Source organism: Quercus robur, chromosome 12, assembly GCF_932294415.1.
Source record: "Quercus robur chromosome 12, dhQueRobu3.1, whole genome shotgun sequence".
NCBI lineage: Eukaryota > Viridiplantae > Streptophyta > Magnoliopsida > Fagales > Fagaceae > Quercus > Quercus robur.
Genome location: NC_065545.1, coordinates 42,600,757 through 42,614,838, shown reverse-complemented (window position 1 = coordinate 42,614,838; position 14,082 = coordinate 42,600,757). Strand labels below are relative to the sequence as shown.

The 14,082-nt window shown below is 38.4% G+C and overlaps 3 protein-coding genes across 5 annotated transcripts; 1 reads left to right on the top strand and 2 right to left on the bottom strand.

The window, feature by feature from the left end:
- The first annotated feature begins 557 nt into the window (after nt 1-557).
- On the top strand, nt 558-4,374 carry LOC126707908 (uncharacterized). Of its 3 annotated transcripts, XM_050407642.1 has the most exons (5): nt 558-781; nt 1,662-1,704; nt 3,241-3,397; nt 3,635-3,699; nt 3,935-4,374. In XM_050407642.1, exons 2-5 carry the CDS (start codon nt 1,690-1,692, stop codon nt 4,001-4,003), a joined length of 306 nt encoding a protein of 101 aa, XP_050263599.1. In that variant the 5' UTR covers nt 558-781; nt 1,662-1,689; the 3' UTR covers nt 4,004-4,374. The 3 variants fall into 3 exon arrangements, with proteins under 3 accessions (XP_050263599.1, XP_050263600.1, XP_050263601.1); XM_050407643.1 differs by lacking the exon at nt 1,662-1,704 and having other exon boundaries at nt 562-781; XM_050407644.1 differs by lacking the exons at nt 558-781; nt 1,662-1,704 and adding an exon at nt 2,574-2,726.
- Nucleotides 4,375-4,752: 378 nt separating this feature from the next.
- On the bottom strand, nt 4,753-6,459 carry LOC126707907 (UDP-glycosyltransferase 73B3-like). The gene has a single exon (XM_050407641.1). The coding sequence runs from the start codon at nt 6,286-6,288 to the stop codon at nt 4,852-4,854; it is 1,437 nt and encodes a 478-aa protein (XP_050263598.1). The 5' UTR covers nt 6,289-6,459; the 3' UTR covers nt 4,753-4,851.
- Nucleotides 6,460-9,367: 2,908 nt separating this feature from the next.
- On the bottom strand, nt 9,368-11,350 carry LOC126708701 (scopoletin glucosyltransferase-like). Its single transcript, XM_050408570.1, has one exon. The coding sequence runs from the start codon at nt 11,107-11,109 to the stop codon at nt 9,547-9,549; it is 1,563 nt and encodes a 520-aa protein (XP_050264527.1). The 5' UTR covers nt 11,110-11,350; the 3' UTR covers nt 9,368-9,546.
- Nucleotides 11,351-14,082: the final 2,732 nt, after the last annotated feature.

Below are 14,082 nucleotides of genomic sequence, written 5' to 3'. Positions count from 1 at the left end.
AGCTCTTGGCTTGGATGATTTCTCTGCTTGGATTGAAGAGTGTCCTTATTTTTTAGAACAAATTCTTGTCCATGATGATGTATCTGTTTCCTTATCTTCATAAATAAAGTTTTAGTCTTTCTATTAAAAAAAAAAAAGAAAAAAAAGTCCTTTTGCTCGTAAAATAATCACCCGCTCACCCATATGTTTCCAGCCTTTGCATACTTATCATGATCATCATTATTATTATTATTTTTATGGTGAGAGATTAATTAAAGACAAATGTGATGATTTCTTGAAAATTTACAAGGGGTTGCGGCAAGTCTTTTCAACTAGTGGTGGGTTGAGTATGGAGATGTCAATTTTTATTCATATCTAAGAACCCGTTTACTATTCACTTTATTTGAATTAGTCTTAAACCAATTCATTTAAATATTTGGATTAAATGAGTAAAAACTCATTTAGTTATTTAATTAAATAGGTCTAAATGAATAAATTCACTAATACCTACTAAATAGTAAATCCATCTAAAATTTAAAATTAAATAAACCCCCCACCCCCCCCTAAACCCTTCTAAAATCTAAATCTAACATAAACAGTTTAAGTGTATAACCTCAAACACTTTCCCTCATATTTTCTAAGCCAAGACATTCGGCCCTCTCACTCTCCTTAAACTCTTTTCCGGAAATTCTAGAGAGAGATGGAACGTACCTGAATAGCGATTTGAGGTCGGGCTTCGACGGTGGCGTAGAAGGTTGTTGAAGGCATCGTTGAAGATCGTTGAAGGCATCAGATTTCTCAGGTAAGTCACTCAATTCCTGGGTTGATTTCTAAGTTAAAGTTTTCGAGAATTTTGGGTTTGGGGTTTTCGTATTTTTTGTTTGTTGTTTTGTGATTGTTGCTGACCATGATTTTTTTGGGTTTTCGTATTTTTTTAATTGTCATAAGAAACACTACTGGTAAACAAGTTCAATGGGCAATATAATCTCTGTTTTTTTTTTTTTATTATTATTTATGCGTGATAGCCTCTGGAAATGTTATGTTGGGGCTGCTGTTATTTTGGTTTATGTGGGCATTTTATTTTTGTTTTGAAAGTTGTGGATGGTTAGTATAGCTGTTTGAGATTGCTGACCAGGTGTTTGATAGAATGCCTGTTAGAACTATACTCTCATGGAACTCAGTTACGGGTTGTTCTCTGTTATTAGTGTTGGTAGTAATGGTTTTAGTACATGCATTTTTTGTTAATGGAATCTTTTAACCTCATAACCAAGAGCTTTGTAATACAGTGTGCCTTTTAAGCTTCACGTGGGTGTCTAAGGTCTAAAGGTTGATGCCCATAGGTGTCTCTAGCATTCTAAACTGATTGTTTGTATAATGATTAATGTAATGCTTAATAATTAAATTTTAGCTGAGAATACAAATATATAATAACTGTAGCAGAGAAATTGGATGCAAATAGTCAGCACTCTGCATGAGATTGTGATACTTCAACTTCATACTCATACTTTCTCAGTTTTAGTGACACATAAGCCTTCCCTTGAGATTTTGGGCCCAAATCTTTTCGCCATGTTTTTTATTGACCTTCTTTCACATTTCTTAACATTAATTCCACAAGCCAGTGAACCGGACAGTTGGGTTATTTCCATATTGCAATAACCAAACTATGAAAAACTTTGACTCAGGAGCAAGATCCAAGGAAATCTCCTGCAAATGATCAAACAGCATGTAAGTGACACTTAATACCACATCCAAAAAAGAACAAGTTACTAATTCCATACCGTACCTTTCTTCTCATTCTTTCTTTGTTCTCATTTATTCATATGAAAATGTGCTCTCATACAAAGTATGGTCAGAATTTTACAAAGTTTTTCCAACTCACTGCGCGGCAATTCAAAAGACTGTCTGTGCGTACTTTTATCACACTACCTACCAAATAGTCATGTGACTTGTTTAAATTATTTAATGAATCGTGTAATTTAATACAAGTGGATGGTCTTTTGAACTGCCACATAATGGGTTGGTTGGAGGAAATTCCTCAGATTTGTCCTTTGAAAACACTTTTGTTTTGTTTGGATGCTAAGAGAACATAGGAAAAGGGCTACCAGGAAACACAGACCTCCACCAAAATGAACAAAACTACAATGTAGCATAGAATTCTTCCATATTATGGATTCCAAAACCACTCACACAGGTTACAGCAAAAAACTAATTAAAAAAATTCAATCTTTTCCCTCAATTTTCTCCGAAACCATACTTAAAATTTTTTTTTTTTTCTCCAAAACCAATTAGACAACTAAGTAACTAACGGATATAGCAACAACCTCTGCAAAGCAACTGTTAACTACTTCAAACCCATTACTCAGCCTTGTGAATCATGTTCTCCAAGAAGATCTTGAGCATCGCGAATCACGTTATCCCTCAGGACCTTACAGTGCCGTTTCGCTCCTCCCTTTCCCAAACCCTTGCCTCCTTTTCTTTTCCTGACATTTCTTTCTCTCTCTCTCTCTGATTCTTTGGTTTTTCTTTGGGGTTTGATTAGTCGTCGGCTCAGCTGGCCCCAAAAAAAAAAAAAAAAAATCTTGACACCTAGCAAATTTCTGACTGTCGATCGGCCCAACTGGGTTAAAAGCCCTAAATCTCTCTCGCACAATCAGTCTCTACTGTCACTCTCGTTCTCTCCTCAGTCCTCCAAGCTCAGCCTCTGCGCCTCTGCCTCTGACCGGAGCTCCTCCTCCCCCTTCTTGCCGGTAAGTCTCTCAAACTCTCATTCTCTCTCCTGGGTTTCTCAAAAAATATTGTATCCCTTTACCCGTACATACCGGTATTCGTGCATCATAGACTAAGTCTTGAAACGACAACCGTACTTTCCATTGGAGGAAGTGTAACTTGAACTCGCTTGTCTGCATATTTTCAAAAAAAATTCCAGAAATCTAACTAACTTACCCAAAAAAAAAAAATCTTAGACTTCTAACTGTAATTTGGGTCTGACTGCCCCTTGTACACTTTTTTTTTTCAATGAAATCTAACTGACTTACCTAAAAAAATGTTATGTACACATTCTTAGATTGGTATGAGGTTTTATAGCAAGTTCCCTTCAAATTTCTGTCATGTTATTAGGTACAACTTGAGTGTATTGTTGATATATTATGCAACTTTTTTTTAATCTCTATACAGTTCCATAATTCCATTAGTTTCTTTAGCATTTAACTGTCAGGTTTTGGTACATGATGTATAGTACTTCAATTGTTTCCCTGCTTTTAGGGTGAAAACAAAATGCCACTGGGGTTGATATTAGGCTTAGGAAGGGCATTTCGAAGAAAGCGGCCATCATCCCTTGACATTCTCTCTTCAAAGAGGGCGCCGCGAGATTACTACAAGGGGAAGAACTGCAAACCAACTGGATTCCATACCCGCAAAGGTGTGGCCATTTAGCCCTGCATATACACTAATCTGATTGTGGTTTATTGGTTCATTGAGCATTTCTTTGTTTGTTGAACATTTAGCCTTTTATCCCAACATAAGTATTATGCTGCAAAAATTCATTTGTTACTATCCATATCATGTGTGCTGAAATACTGCAAAGTAGAAAGAATGCTTATGCTACGTTAAGTACTTCGTTTGCTTCTTTTGTAATGCCTTTGGAATATTGATGCAGGTGGATATGTTGTGGTGAATGAAAAACTGCCTAATTATGTAGTCCCAGATTTGACTGACTTCAAGGTACTCATTTTTGTAAACTTTAAAGACTATTTGTATATATTTGAATGTTGTGAGTCTTCAAAGGGAAAGGTTCCTTTGCAGTTTCACATTGTACAGAATGCTTATTGACATGGAATCTTTTTGAGGCCTCGTTTTATTGTTGCTCAAGAAATCCCAGCATTTATGTTGCTTTGCTTCCATTTCTAACGTTTATAAATAGTAAATTCACTCATGTTGTCCCTCCCTTTTGGTGCAGCTAAAGCCTTATGTCTCACAGTGCCCAAGAGAAGTTAAAACTGCAGAGGCAACTGATGCGGCAAAATAAAGCCAACATGTCCACTTCTAATACTCTGGTGATTTTTGTGCCGAACAACTTTGAGTATTTTTGAGAAAAAATAATATCAAATTTGGATTTTACTTCCCAAATTAGTAGATTATTAGCCTAATGAGTACTTTCACCTCTCGTTTCATAATTTTAACAGTTGTCTCTCTAGAATGAAATAGACAATGTGAAAAATTTGGTTGGATGAAAGTACATCACTTGTATGCCTCCCTCATTCCCCTCATTAACTATGAATGGAAGGAGTACTATTTAGGTAGCGTTTGGATTGCGTTTGCGTGAAATTGGATTGCATGCAGACGCGATTGTGGCTATTCCAACCTAGACTGAATTACACAACATATGGATTTTCCTTGCGTTTCTGATTTTTATTTTTTGATAATTCAATAGTTGGTGTTCTTTTTACATTTGAATAAAACATATTTATCCAAAAAAAGAAAAGAAAAAATAGTTGGTATGGGGGGGGGATTTGAACCCTTTACAAGTGTCATCTTAGCTTCTTTTTTTTTTTTTTTTTTTTTTTTTTTTTTTTGATAGGAAGTGTCATCTTAGCTTTAATAGATGCTAAGTAAGTGCTCTCATAATATCTTAGCGATGTTGGTTTTTATATACAAGGATCATTGAATGGGGACCAATTCAGGTTCTCAAGACTGCATCTAATGTGCCAAATTCTGTGGATACTTCTATATGCTCATTAGGCACCGATGTTGGTGAAGAATTTTTGAGCAACAAGCTATTGCAAATGAAATTTATAGATATATATGCAAAGTAGCTGAGATTTGAACCTCAGAAGTACATATGTCTGGATTACAAGGCGACCAATATAAGAAAAGCTACGCCGCTGCTTTATGTTTGACAAAATCGCTAAAAGCATCCAAGGAGGCCAATGAGCTTGCTGGAAAGCCTTGCTCAAACTTGGCACCAAGTATCTCAGACTGCCTTCTGATCTCATTGTCTTTCAAAACCCTCTGCATCCCACCCAATATATCATCTTTGTTTACCATATCAGCTGGGTATTTCTCTGAGACCATGGCCCCCACCTTAAGATGATTCACCACCAACATGGCATTATAGTATTGGTCACCCCTAATGGGCCATGCCAAGAGTGGGACCCCACGCACAATTGCCTCTACAGTAGAGTTCCAACCACAATGAGAAACAAATCCACCTGTTGATGGATGACTCAATATCAACAACTGTGGTGCCCACCCGTGTATTATCAAACCCTTCTTCCCTACTTTCCCATCCAACCCGTTTGGAAAATAATCAGATTTCTTTTGGATGACCCATATGAATGAGTTTGACCCGGTCAACTCCTCCAATGCCTTAGTCAGCTCAGGGTACTCCTCCATTGTAGGACCCACTTCACTCCCAAATGACACATACACCACAGACCCACGTGGCTGCTGATCCAACCATTCAATTACCTGCTCCTCAGTGTAATTGGATTCTTTACTGGGTCGGATCTCTTGGTCCTGGACCCGGAGCAGCAACGAGTCCGAAGACTCCCAATACTGATCAGGCAACAAGGGACCCACACCCCAAACAGGCTTGCGTGTCAAGTTCGCCACGTAATCGAGAAATGGACGCTCGAGATCATCACACGTGTTGATCAAAATTGCTGCAGCGGATTCCACTTCTTCCACCCAAGGAGCAGGCTCACCCGGAAAAGGTGGGCCACGTGGAGGACCACCGCCGCCACCACCACCACGACCACCACCAACATCACCTCGTGGGCCCTCCTTTTGTTTATGAGGAGGGCCCCCCATCTTCATCCAATGACGCCTTTGCTTAAGATCCGAATACTTGAGAACCATGTCTTCGGGTAACCCGGGTAGAGTCCGAACATCGCCGGGTGTCATGTCTCCGGGTCGGACAACCCAAATAGCGTGCTGGACGGCGGCCCAGCAGGCTCCAGAAGTGATGAAAACCACAGTGGGGATGGAGAATTCGGAGAAAACATGGTGGGCGTTCTTGTTGATGATGTGGTCTATGATGGCACAGATGGGTCGGGTCGTAACCCCCGGGTCACGTTGGAGATACCACCCATGAATGTCTTTGGTGAGTTGGAAATGGAAGAGAGGGGAATGGAGGAGAGAGGAAGGGATAGAAGAAGTAATATCGGAATCAACAAGAAGGGTAATGCTGTAATTTCGGGAGAGGAGGAGTTTGCAGATCTCAATACAAGGGAAGAGATGGCCTTGCGCAATTTTGGGCACCACCAAAATCTCACCTGAGCTTGAGCTTGAAGTTGAAGTTGAAGAAGACATCTTTAATTGAACTTGTTTTTCATCAACACAACTGAACAAAGCTGGTATTTGAGTGTTGAGATTTGAGTCGGTGTAATAAAATTAACTTTGGTTGGATAAAGTTGCCGACAAGTCTCGGTGGAAAATGCAGTAAGATAAGGGAAAAGGGCTTAATAGTATAGTCGGACTGTTTGGTTAAAAAAAAAACAAAAACAAGAGGGTTGGACTGTTTGGTATATACTAGCAAGAAAATGAAGTGAATAGGGCATCAATGTGAAATGGGATTGCTGGACGGTAAGGTGAGAAGATTCCAGAGTCCAGACTAGAAACTTTATGCCATGTGTCTGTCACAGTGGCAAAATCCTAGACTAGAATCATCAGGTAACAGATCCTCGTGTGCCTTTTTATTTTAAATATTATTTCTAATTTAATTAATTTATTTTCATTTCTAAAATATAAAATTAAAATTGTAAATCAACAAAAATTAAAATAGAAAAAAAAAAAACTACTTAACCATCATAAAAAAGGCATTCAAAACACTATTATCTAACTGACATTGTCTTCTTCCGCATTCACTATTTTATATACAAAATTCTAAATGGTTAGGCATTTAACAAAATTTATATACTCTTTTTTCATTTGAATTATATTATGTATCGTACTTTCTCAACTACATATATTATGAATTAGTAATTTTATGACATTTTGTAATGTGTGTGTACACACAATTTTCGTAAAAGATAAATCACACGATTACGAAATAGTGTAACAAATTATCAATTTATATTGATTTGTATATGTGTGACTACAATTCTCTGTGTAACTCTTTACAAATGAAAAAATACAATAAACTCCTTTGATTCGATCTCCAAGAAACTTTACGATCCGAAGGGCTGTGAAGCTTGATCTTGAATCGTGCCTTAATGCCTCCTAGTTGAATGAGTAGTTGAACATATTTGATTTAATGCGAGGGCCATTAGCTTGATCTCGAATTAAATTGAAGGAAAATCCCTACTTTGATTTGAAAAAATAGGAATGAGCTTGATTTTTTAGGGAGCAAGGGTGCTCTTTTGGACTTAGAGATGACTCTTTATTTTGGCAGAGTGTCAGTAAAGTTTTTCTCTCTAAGTTTCTGTCTTCCTTTTTTTTTCCTTCATATGAGAAACCTCTTTTTATAGGCAACTCAATAACATTTGATTTGGAATTTTCTCTTAGCATTTATTGAGAGGTAATTATGAATTTGATTTTGTCATCCATTTAATAAGAGCTTTACATATGAGTTTTTTCTTTTGATGTTGCCACATGACTTTTTTCATTTGATGTTATCACGTGACTTGATTTCATTTACTGATCATCCACATCATCAGTTGGAGATTAATTTGATCACAAATATTTGATCATGAACAATCGGACAACTGTAAATACATCATAAAATTTTGATGTCTACAAAGTGAATTATATAAAAGGTGTTATAAAAAATTTGGTAATGAATGAAAAATTATGACATTAAAAAAAAAAAAAAACTTATTTCACACGCGAAGCGCATGTGATGAGGTTAGTATATATTGAGGGTTAGGTTGAACTGTTGAAGTAGTTAGGATTTTCAATATATACATATTTAATATATATATATATATATATATGAAAACTGACTAAACCGCATCGCATTGCATGGTCTAAAGCCACACTGCACTACACTGTGACCGATCTATTAAAATGTAGTATTATGGCCCAAAACAACACTATAAACACTTCTAAACATGAGATCTTTATTTGAGCCCTGCCTTGAAGGGAAGGGATGAGATATTTATATAGTAATATTTTTAATTAGTTAGAAAAATAATAAAATCACTATAACTTTTCTTTACTATTAAAACTTCGGTAGGGGTGATAAGTCCAGTGGTATATATCTATGTATATATTGGGCTGGGAGTTTAGTCTAAGAACATTAAGTAGTCTGAGGACAAGCAAACATTTTCATAAGAATCCGTGTTAGTGAGGAGGTGAGGTTTGATCATGATTGTCCAAGAGGGCGGTCCAAGGAGGAATACATCCTCGGCTGAGCAAAGTCGAGGTTAGAAGGTGCGGTCTGCCATCAAGAGTAACGTTTCAAACAATTCCACTGTTGGGAATAAGTATCAGGAAGGAACAGGACAGAAGGAGGCTATGAAATATCTAAGGAAAAGTTGTTACCATCGCATTGAATGCTCTGCAACTAACTCTCTAGCCGCATTAATGAGGAAGTGATACCTGAACAACAGATTTCAGCCTCATAACTACTCTCCAGAGACTTCAAGAAGGTGCTGATGTGACAATGATCAACACCAACAATCTAATCTACACGTGGAGGGTAGAGATGAAAGGAGGAAGATGGTATAAAATAGAAGGGGGGCCTTAAGAAAAAGGGATCGAAGAATCGAGAAATAAATACTGTAACAATAAGAACTGTACTTGTAATCAACTTCGAGAAATATATACAAGAACCGATCTCCTTGAATTGTGCCGATGACGATTTTCTTTAGATAAAACTAATTTATTTTTACTTTATTGTCATTTGAATCCACTATACTTGCTACCCAACTCATTAGAACCCAGTTTTCTAACCCACTCTCTACAAATTCATTGTATTGGGCTCTTTAGACCTAGAGACTTTCAACTTTTGGGCCTAGGATTCAAATTGCGTCCTTACAACTTCTATTTTTATTTCTCTCTCCTCATATTAAAATAATCCACAAATACAATTTACCTGTCATTTTTATGGATTCTCTCTCTCTCTCATGAATGGCAACACTATTGAGTGGTCACCATATTGTGTTAGCGATGTGGGTAACCATGGTTTGCCAAATTGGTGAAGGAGCTTAAATGTGGAGGATGTGGGTAAGTTTGGCTATTTGCATTTAATGACTACAACTCTAACTAAAAAAATTAACATTATTAAAAATTAACTATATGTTAAAAATAATAGGAATCAAATTGACTGCTTAAAAAAATGTAGAGATCAAATCAAATATGATTTCATAATGTAGAAATCAAAATGGTATCTTTGCTTAAAATAAGTTAACAAAATACAATAACTTGCTTCCAATACCTATGAAACAGATTCCTGGAAATTGAATATAACATTCATGTATTTTATAAAAGCCATACATATTAGTTTGTTTCTCTTTTTGTGGGGTTGTCTATACTGTCTATTAGAGTTATTAAAAACGGATAGGAAAAAAAAGAAAAGAAAGGAAAACACAACACATGATTGCGTGTACATATATAAAATTAATAGGCCTAAGCAGCTTTGTGGTTGATAAAATCTCTAAAAGCATCTAAGGCAGTGACTGAACTTGTTGGAAAACCTTGTAGAAATTTAGTGCTGAGTGCTTGTGCTCTATTTTTCATACCTTCATCACCCATCAATTTCTCTATTCCCTTCACTATATCTTCTTTCTGAACCATCTGTGACAAATCATCAGAAATCATGTACCCAACTTTGAGATGGCAGACCACCAATTTGGCATCATAGTATTGGTCCCCTCTAATGGGCCATGCCAAAATGGGGACCCCTCGACCAATGGCTTCCACAGTTGAATTCCATCCACAATGCGATAAAAATCCAGCCGTTGATGGGTGACTCAGTATCAGCAACTGTGGTGCCCATCCACGTATTATCAAACCCCTATTGCCGACTTTGCTATCCAAACCATGAGGAAAATAACCGACCTCCTCTTCTTCTTCTGAACCGGGTTTGCCTCCTAGGAACGCACGTGGTGGACCGGACCTTCCCGAACCGGGTTGTATGACCCATATAAACGTTGTTGACGATGATTCCAACAATGCATCAGCTAAATGTGGGTACTCCTCCATGGTGGGACCCACCTCGGTACCAAAAGAAATATATAGAACAGACCCACGTGGCTTGGAATCCAACCATTGGATCACCTCGTCTTCGGTAACATTCGACTTCCTGTTGTTGGTACGAAGTTCACGGTCGTGAAGAAGTGAGCCCGCTGCTGCTGACTTCCAATACTGTTCGGGCAAGAGTGGGCCCACGCCCCAGACTGGTTTCCCAATCTGATCAGAGAGGTAGCGAATGAATGGACTTTCCAGATCGTCACACGTGTTGATTAACAGAGCGATGACACCCTCTACCTCCTCCACCCATATTGGCTGGTTTCCTAGTTTTGGTGGACCCATTTTCTTTGGGCCACCGATGAATGGTTGTTGTGGTGGTGGTGGTCCACCACTGAGTGGTGGTGGTCCACCACTGAGTGGTGGTGGTGGTGGTGGTGGGCCACCTGGTAGTCCATGAGGGCGTTGCTTAAGATCGGAATAGGAAAGAGCCATGTCTTCGGGTAACCCGGGGAGTAAGCGGGTCTCTCCGGGTTTTATTGAATCTACTTCTATGTGGGACTTCCACGTGGCGCACTCGATGGCTGCAGAGCAAGCACCAGAGGTAAAGAAAGCAACAGTTGGGATGTGGAATTTAGCGAAGACTTCAGTGGACCAGCCCATCATGATGTCGAGGATGGCACAAACGGGCTTGGGTCCGGGTCGGGTGGAGAGGAGGTTTTGAAGCGCGAGGGCCATTTGTTCATGGTGTTTACGGTGTTGGTGCATGGGGTCAGAGGCAGAGGCAGGCTGTGGTGGTGGTGGTGAAATAGAGGATGGGATTTCGAAGACTTGGATGTGAGGGTGTTGGCGGAAAGAGGAGGGGATGGAGGTGGAGAGATTGGAGGAGATGATGAAAGTGGATTGGAAGTCTCTAGAAGCTATGTGTTTGCATAGCTCCATGCATGGGAACAAATGGCCTTGCCCAAAAAATGGAACTACCCAAATCTCCCTTCTTGACATTTTTCACAATCTATCTTAATTGACTCGCTATGATCTAAGGCTTGGCTAAGAGGCAAATGAACCTTATAAAATATTTAGTTGAGAGACAGATTTCTTTTATAGAAAGAAAAAGAAAACTTAGTTAGGAAGGAAAAAAAAGGAAGAAGAGCACAGTATTTGAATTTGTAGTGTTAGGAAATTAATGACTTTGGGAATATGGGTTTGCAATTGCAAAGCGACTGTTAGGTGATTGAAGAAGCTGCATAGTATAGTGTTAGGTGTGAGGTATCAGAGCCGAGATGCTTCTTTTCTTGCTTATGTCGGTTGAAACCAATATGAGAATATCAGAGGCCAGATGCTTCTTCTTTTTTTTTTTTTGAAAGGGCCGAGATGCTTCTTTTCTCTTACGTCGGTTGAAACCAATACGTACACTACCATTCGTTAATCAAAAATGACTGGGGCCGGTAGGTTTGACTTTTATTCAAGTGTGGTAGAATTATGTGGTAATAGCACAACTCAATGTTGTAACAGAAAAGTTTGTTCAGCCGAAGTAAATAGTCATATAAGAACAGAACTAATTTTTTTTTTGAGAATCGAGAACAGAACTACTCCCTCCGTCCCACTTTGTTTGTCCTCTATTTCATTTTGGGATGTCCCAAAATATTGTCCTGTTTCTAAAAATAAAAGTCATTAATTTACTAATGTTCCTATTATACCCCTATTTTATTTTCTAAAAATAATAATTCGATTTTTTGATAAATTTATTGAAGGGTAGTTTTGGAAACTTATACATTTTTAAAAGGTAGACAAAACAATAAATGATGTTCCTTTAAAAAATTTGACTTTTCAAACGGGACAAACAAAGTGGGACAGAGGGAGTAATTAAGAACTTGATTCGTGTACAAACATAATAGGATACGGCAAACACGTGTTCACATTCGGTCTTGGATTTCCCGTTTCAATGGGAAACGAGTCGGTTACTGTTAAATATAAATCAAGCTAGTATTTGTTATGCTCACTTTATATATATATATATATATATATATATAATAGCTTTTATCCATAAATCAATGCAACACTTGGAAGGCTAGGCCCCGTTTGGTAGAGTTGTTAAACAACTCATTTTCAGTTTTTAAACAACATTACATACTTTTTCATATATTTTTTTACCCACATGTATTTCAAAAAACTACAAACAACATTACTCAAACTTCTCTACCAAACGGACCCTAGAAGTTTAGAACAATAGCATTGACATTGGAGGCCAAAATGGCTGAATACCACCGTTTTTGAAAATATTTTGCAATCTACTACTATTTCTGAAATATGTAAGGATATATTATTAATTGGAAACTTAAGTTTGGAGAACTCGAGTTTTTCATGGTATTCGAGTTCATAGAACTCAAGTTCCATAGAAAAATTTTGAAATTTTTTTATGTAACTCGAGTTCCAAGAACTCGAATTTCATAAAAAATAGTACGACAAATTTGAAAGTTATTTTTTCAAAGAACTCGAGTTTCTGGAACTTGAGTTATACGACAAACTTGAGTTTCACAAACTCGAGTTTCAAAAATATGGTAAATTACTAAATATTTCACAAACAGTTGTAGATCTATACATATTTTTCCACAGTGATATATGACATTTTGACCGACATTGGAGTGCTTTTTTTTTTTTTTTTTTTTTTTTATTTATTTATAATTTTTTAGAAACACACATTGGAGTACCTAATGACTTGCATTCCACCCTTCCCATAAAAAAAAAAAGTCACTAACGGATAGTGAAGTTAAAATTTACTTTAAAGCCATAATCAATCACTATATTTGATTGGCAAGACACATGTTTTAAAATGTATGTTAGTTTATGTAGGGGCACGATTTTGTTGCTCAGGCCCAACAGGCGGGTGATTCTGGCCCAAAAGTCCCTCAACAATGAATTTGTAGAGAGTAGGTTACAGAACTAGGTCTTTGACAGAGGAAACGCAGTTACGACCAGGCCATGCAACCAGTTGGACGTAAGGATATTCCTTCAAACTTTTGGAGTAATGGTCCCTGGGGCTGTTTCTTATACTTCTATCTCTTTTCTCTTTCTCTATCTTTTTCTTCCTTCTGCTTGCGATCCCCTTTCCATGGGGATCTCCTTCTCTTATATAGCATCCTTCCTAAGATCATGTCCCTACACTTGTCAACCACTTGACCCTCCACTTGAGTGCCTGTCCCATAGGTCATCCTTCCTCTTTTCTGTGAGTTGCACTGGCCAAGATGATTCTGCATTCCTGTCCCTTCCACATTAATGCGGTTGGAAAAGTAGTTCCTTGGCATTTAATGCGGCAGTTGTGGTTGCCCCCCTTCCTGAACGTCACGCATTGTTCCTTCGTATTGGGTGACCTTTCGCTAGGTATGGAGTGCGAATTGGACACTTAATTGGCGAGTCCGAGGAGGTACTCCTCCTCGGACGCCCCTAAGCAGGCCCGGCCCATCATGGTTGGGATGGGATATCCTACGCCCATACCTTTTCTTCTTATCGTGGCTGGGCTTGGTACATGAACTACGGCCCAACATCAGCTGACAGATTTTACCCCCCACAATAGCCCCTCAAAATGCCGGCCTTTTTCTGGGTCCGAGGAAAAAAGGCGGGATTTTGATACTCACTAGACAGCTCGTGGTGAACCACTGCTTCACACGTGGAGGGAGGAAGGCACGCCTTTACGTGCCTCATTAATGCTGTGGGCAGTTAATGACCCAGGGGAAAGTAACCGCAGCTTCCGAGGTTTTACACTCGCTCAATCCAACGGTTGGAGGCAGGATCTACGGTGGACAACGCTTCACATGCCTTAGACGCGAGTGCGTCTGTTCAACTTCTACCGAGTATAATAGGCTTTGAGGGCGTTCGTCCTTCACTTTTGACGAGCCTTCCAATATTCAGAACTTCTCAGAGCTTATTCCTTCAGTCCGTTCTTACTTCCGCTGCCATTCTCTTGAAGACTCCTTCGAG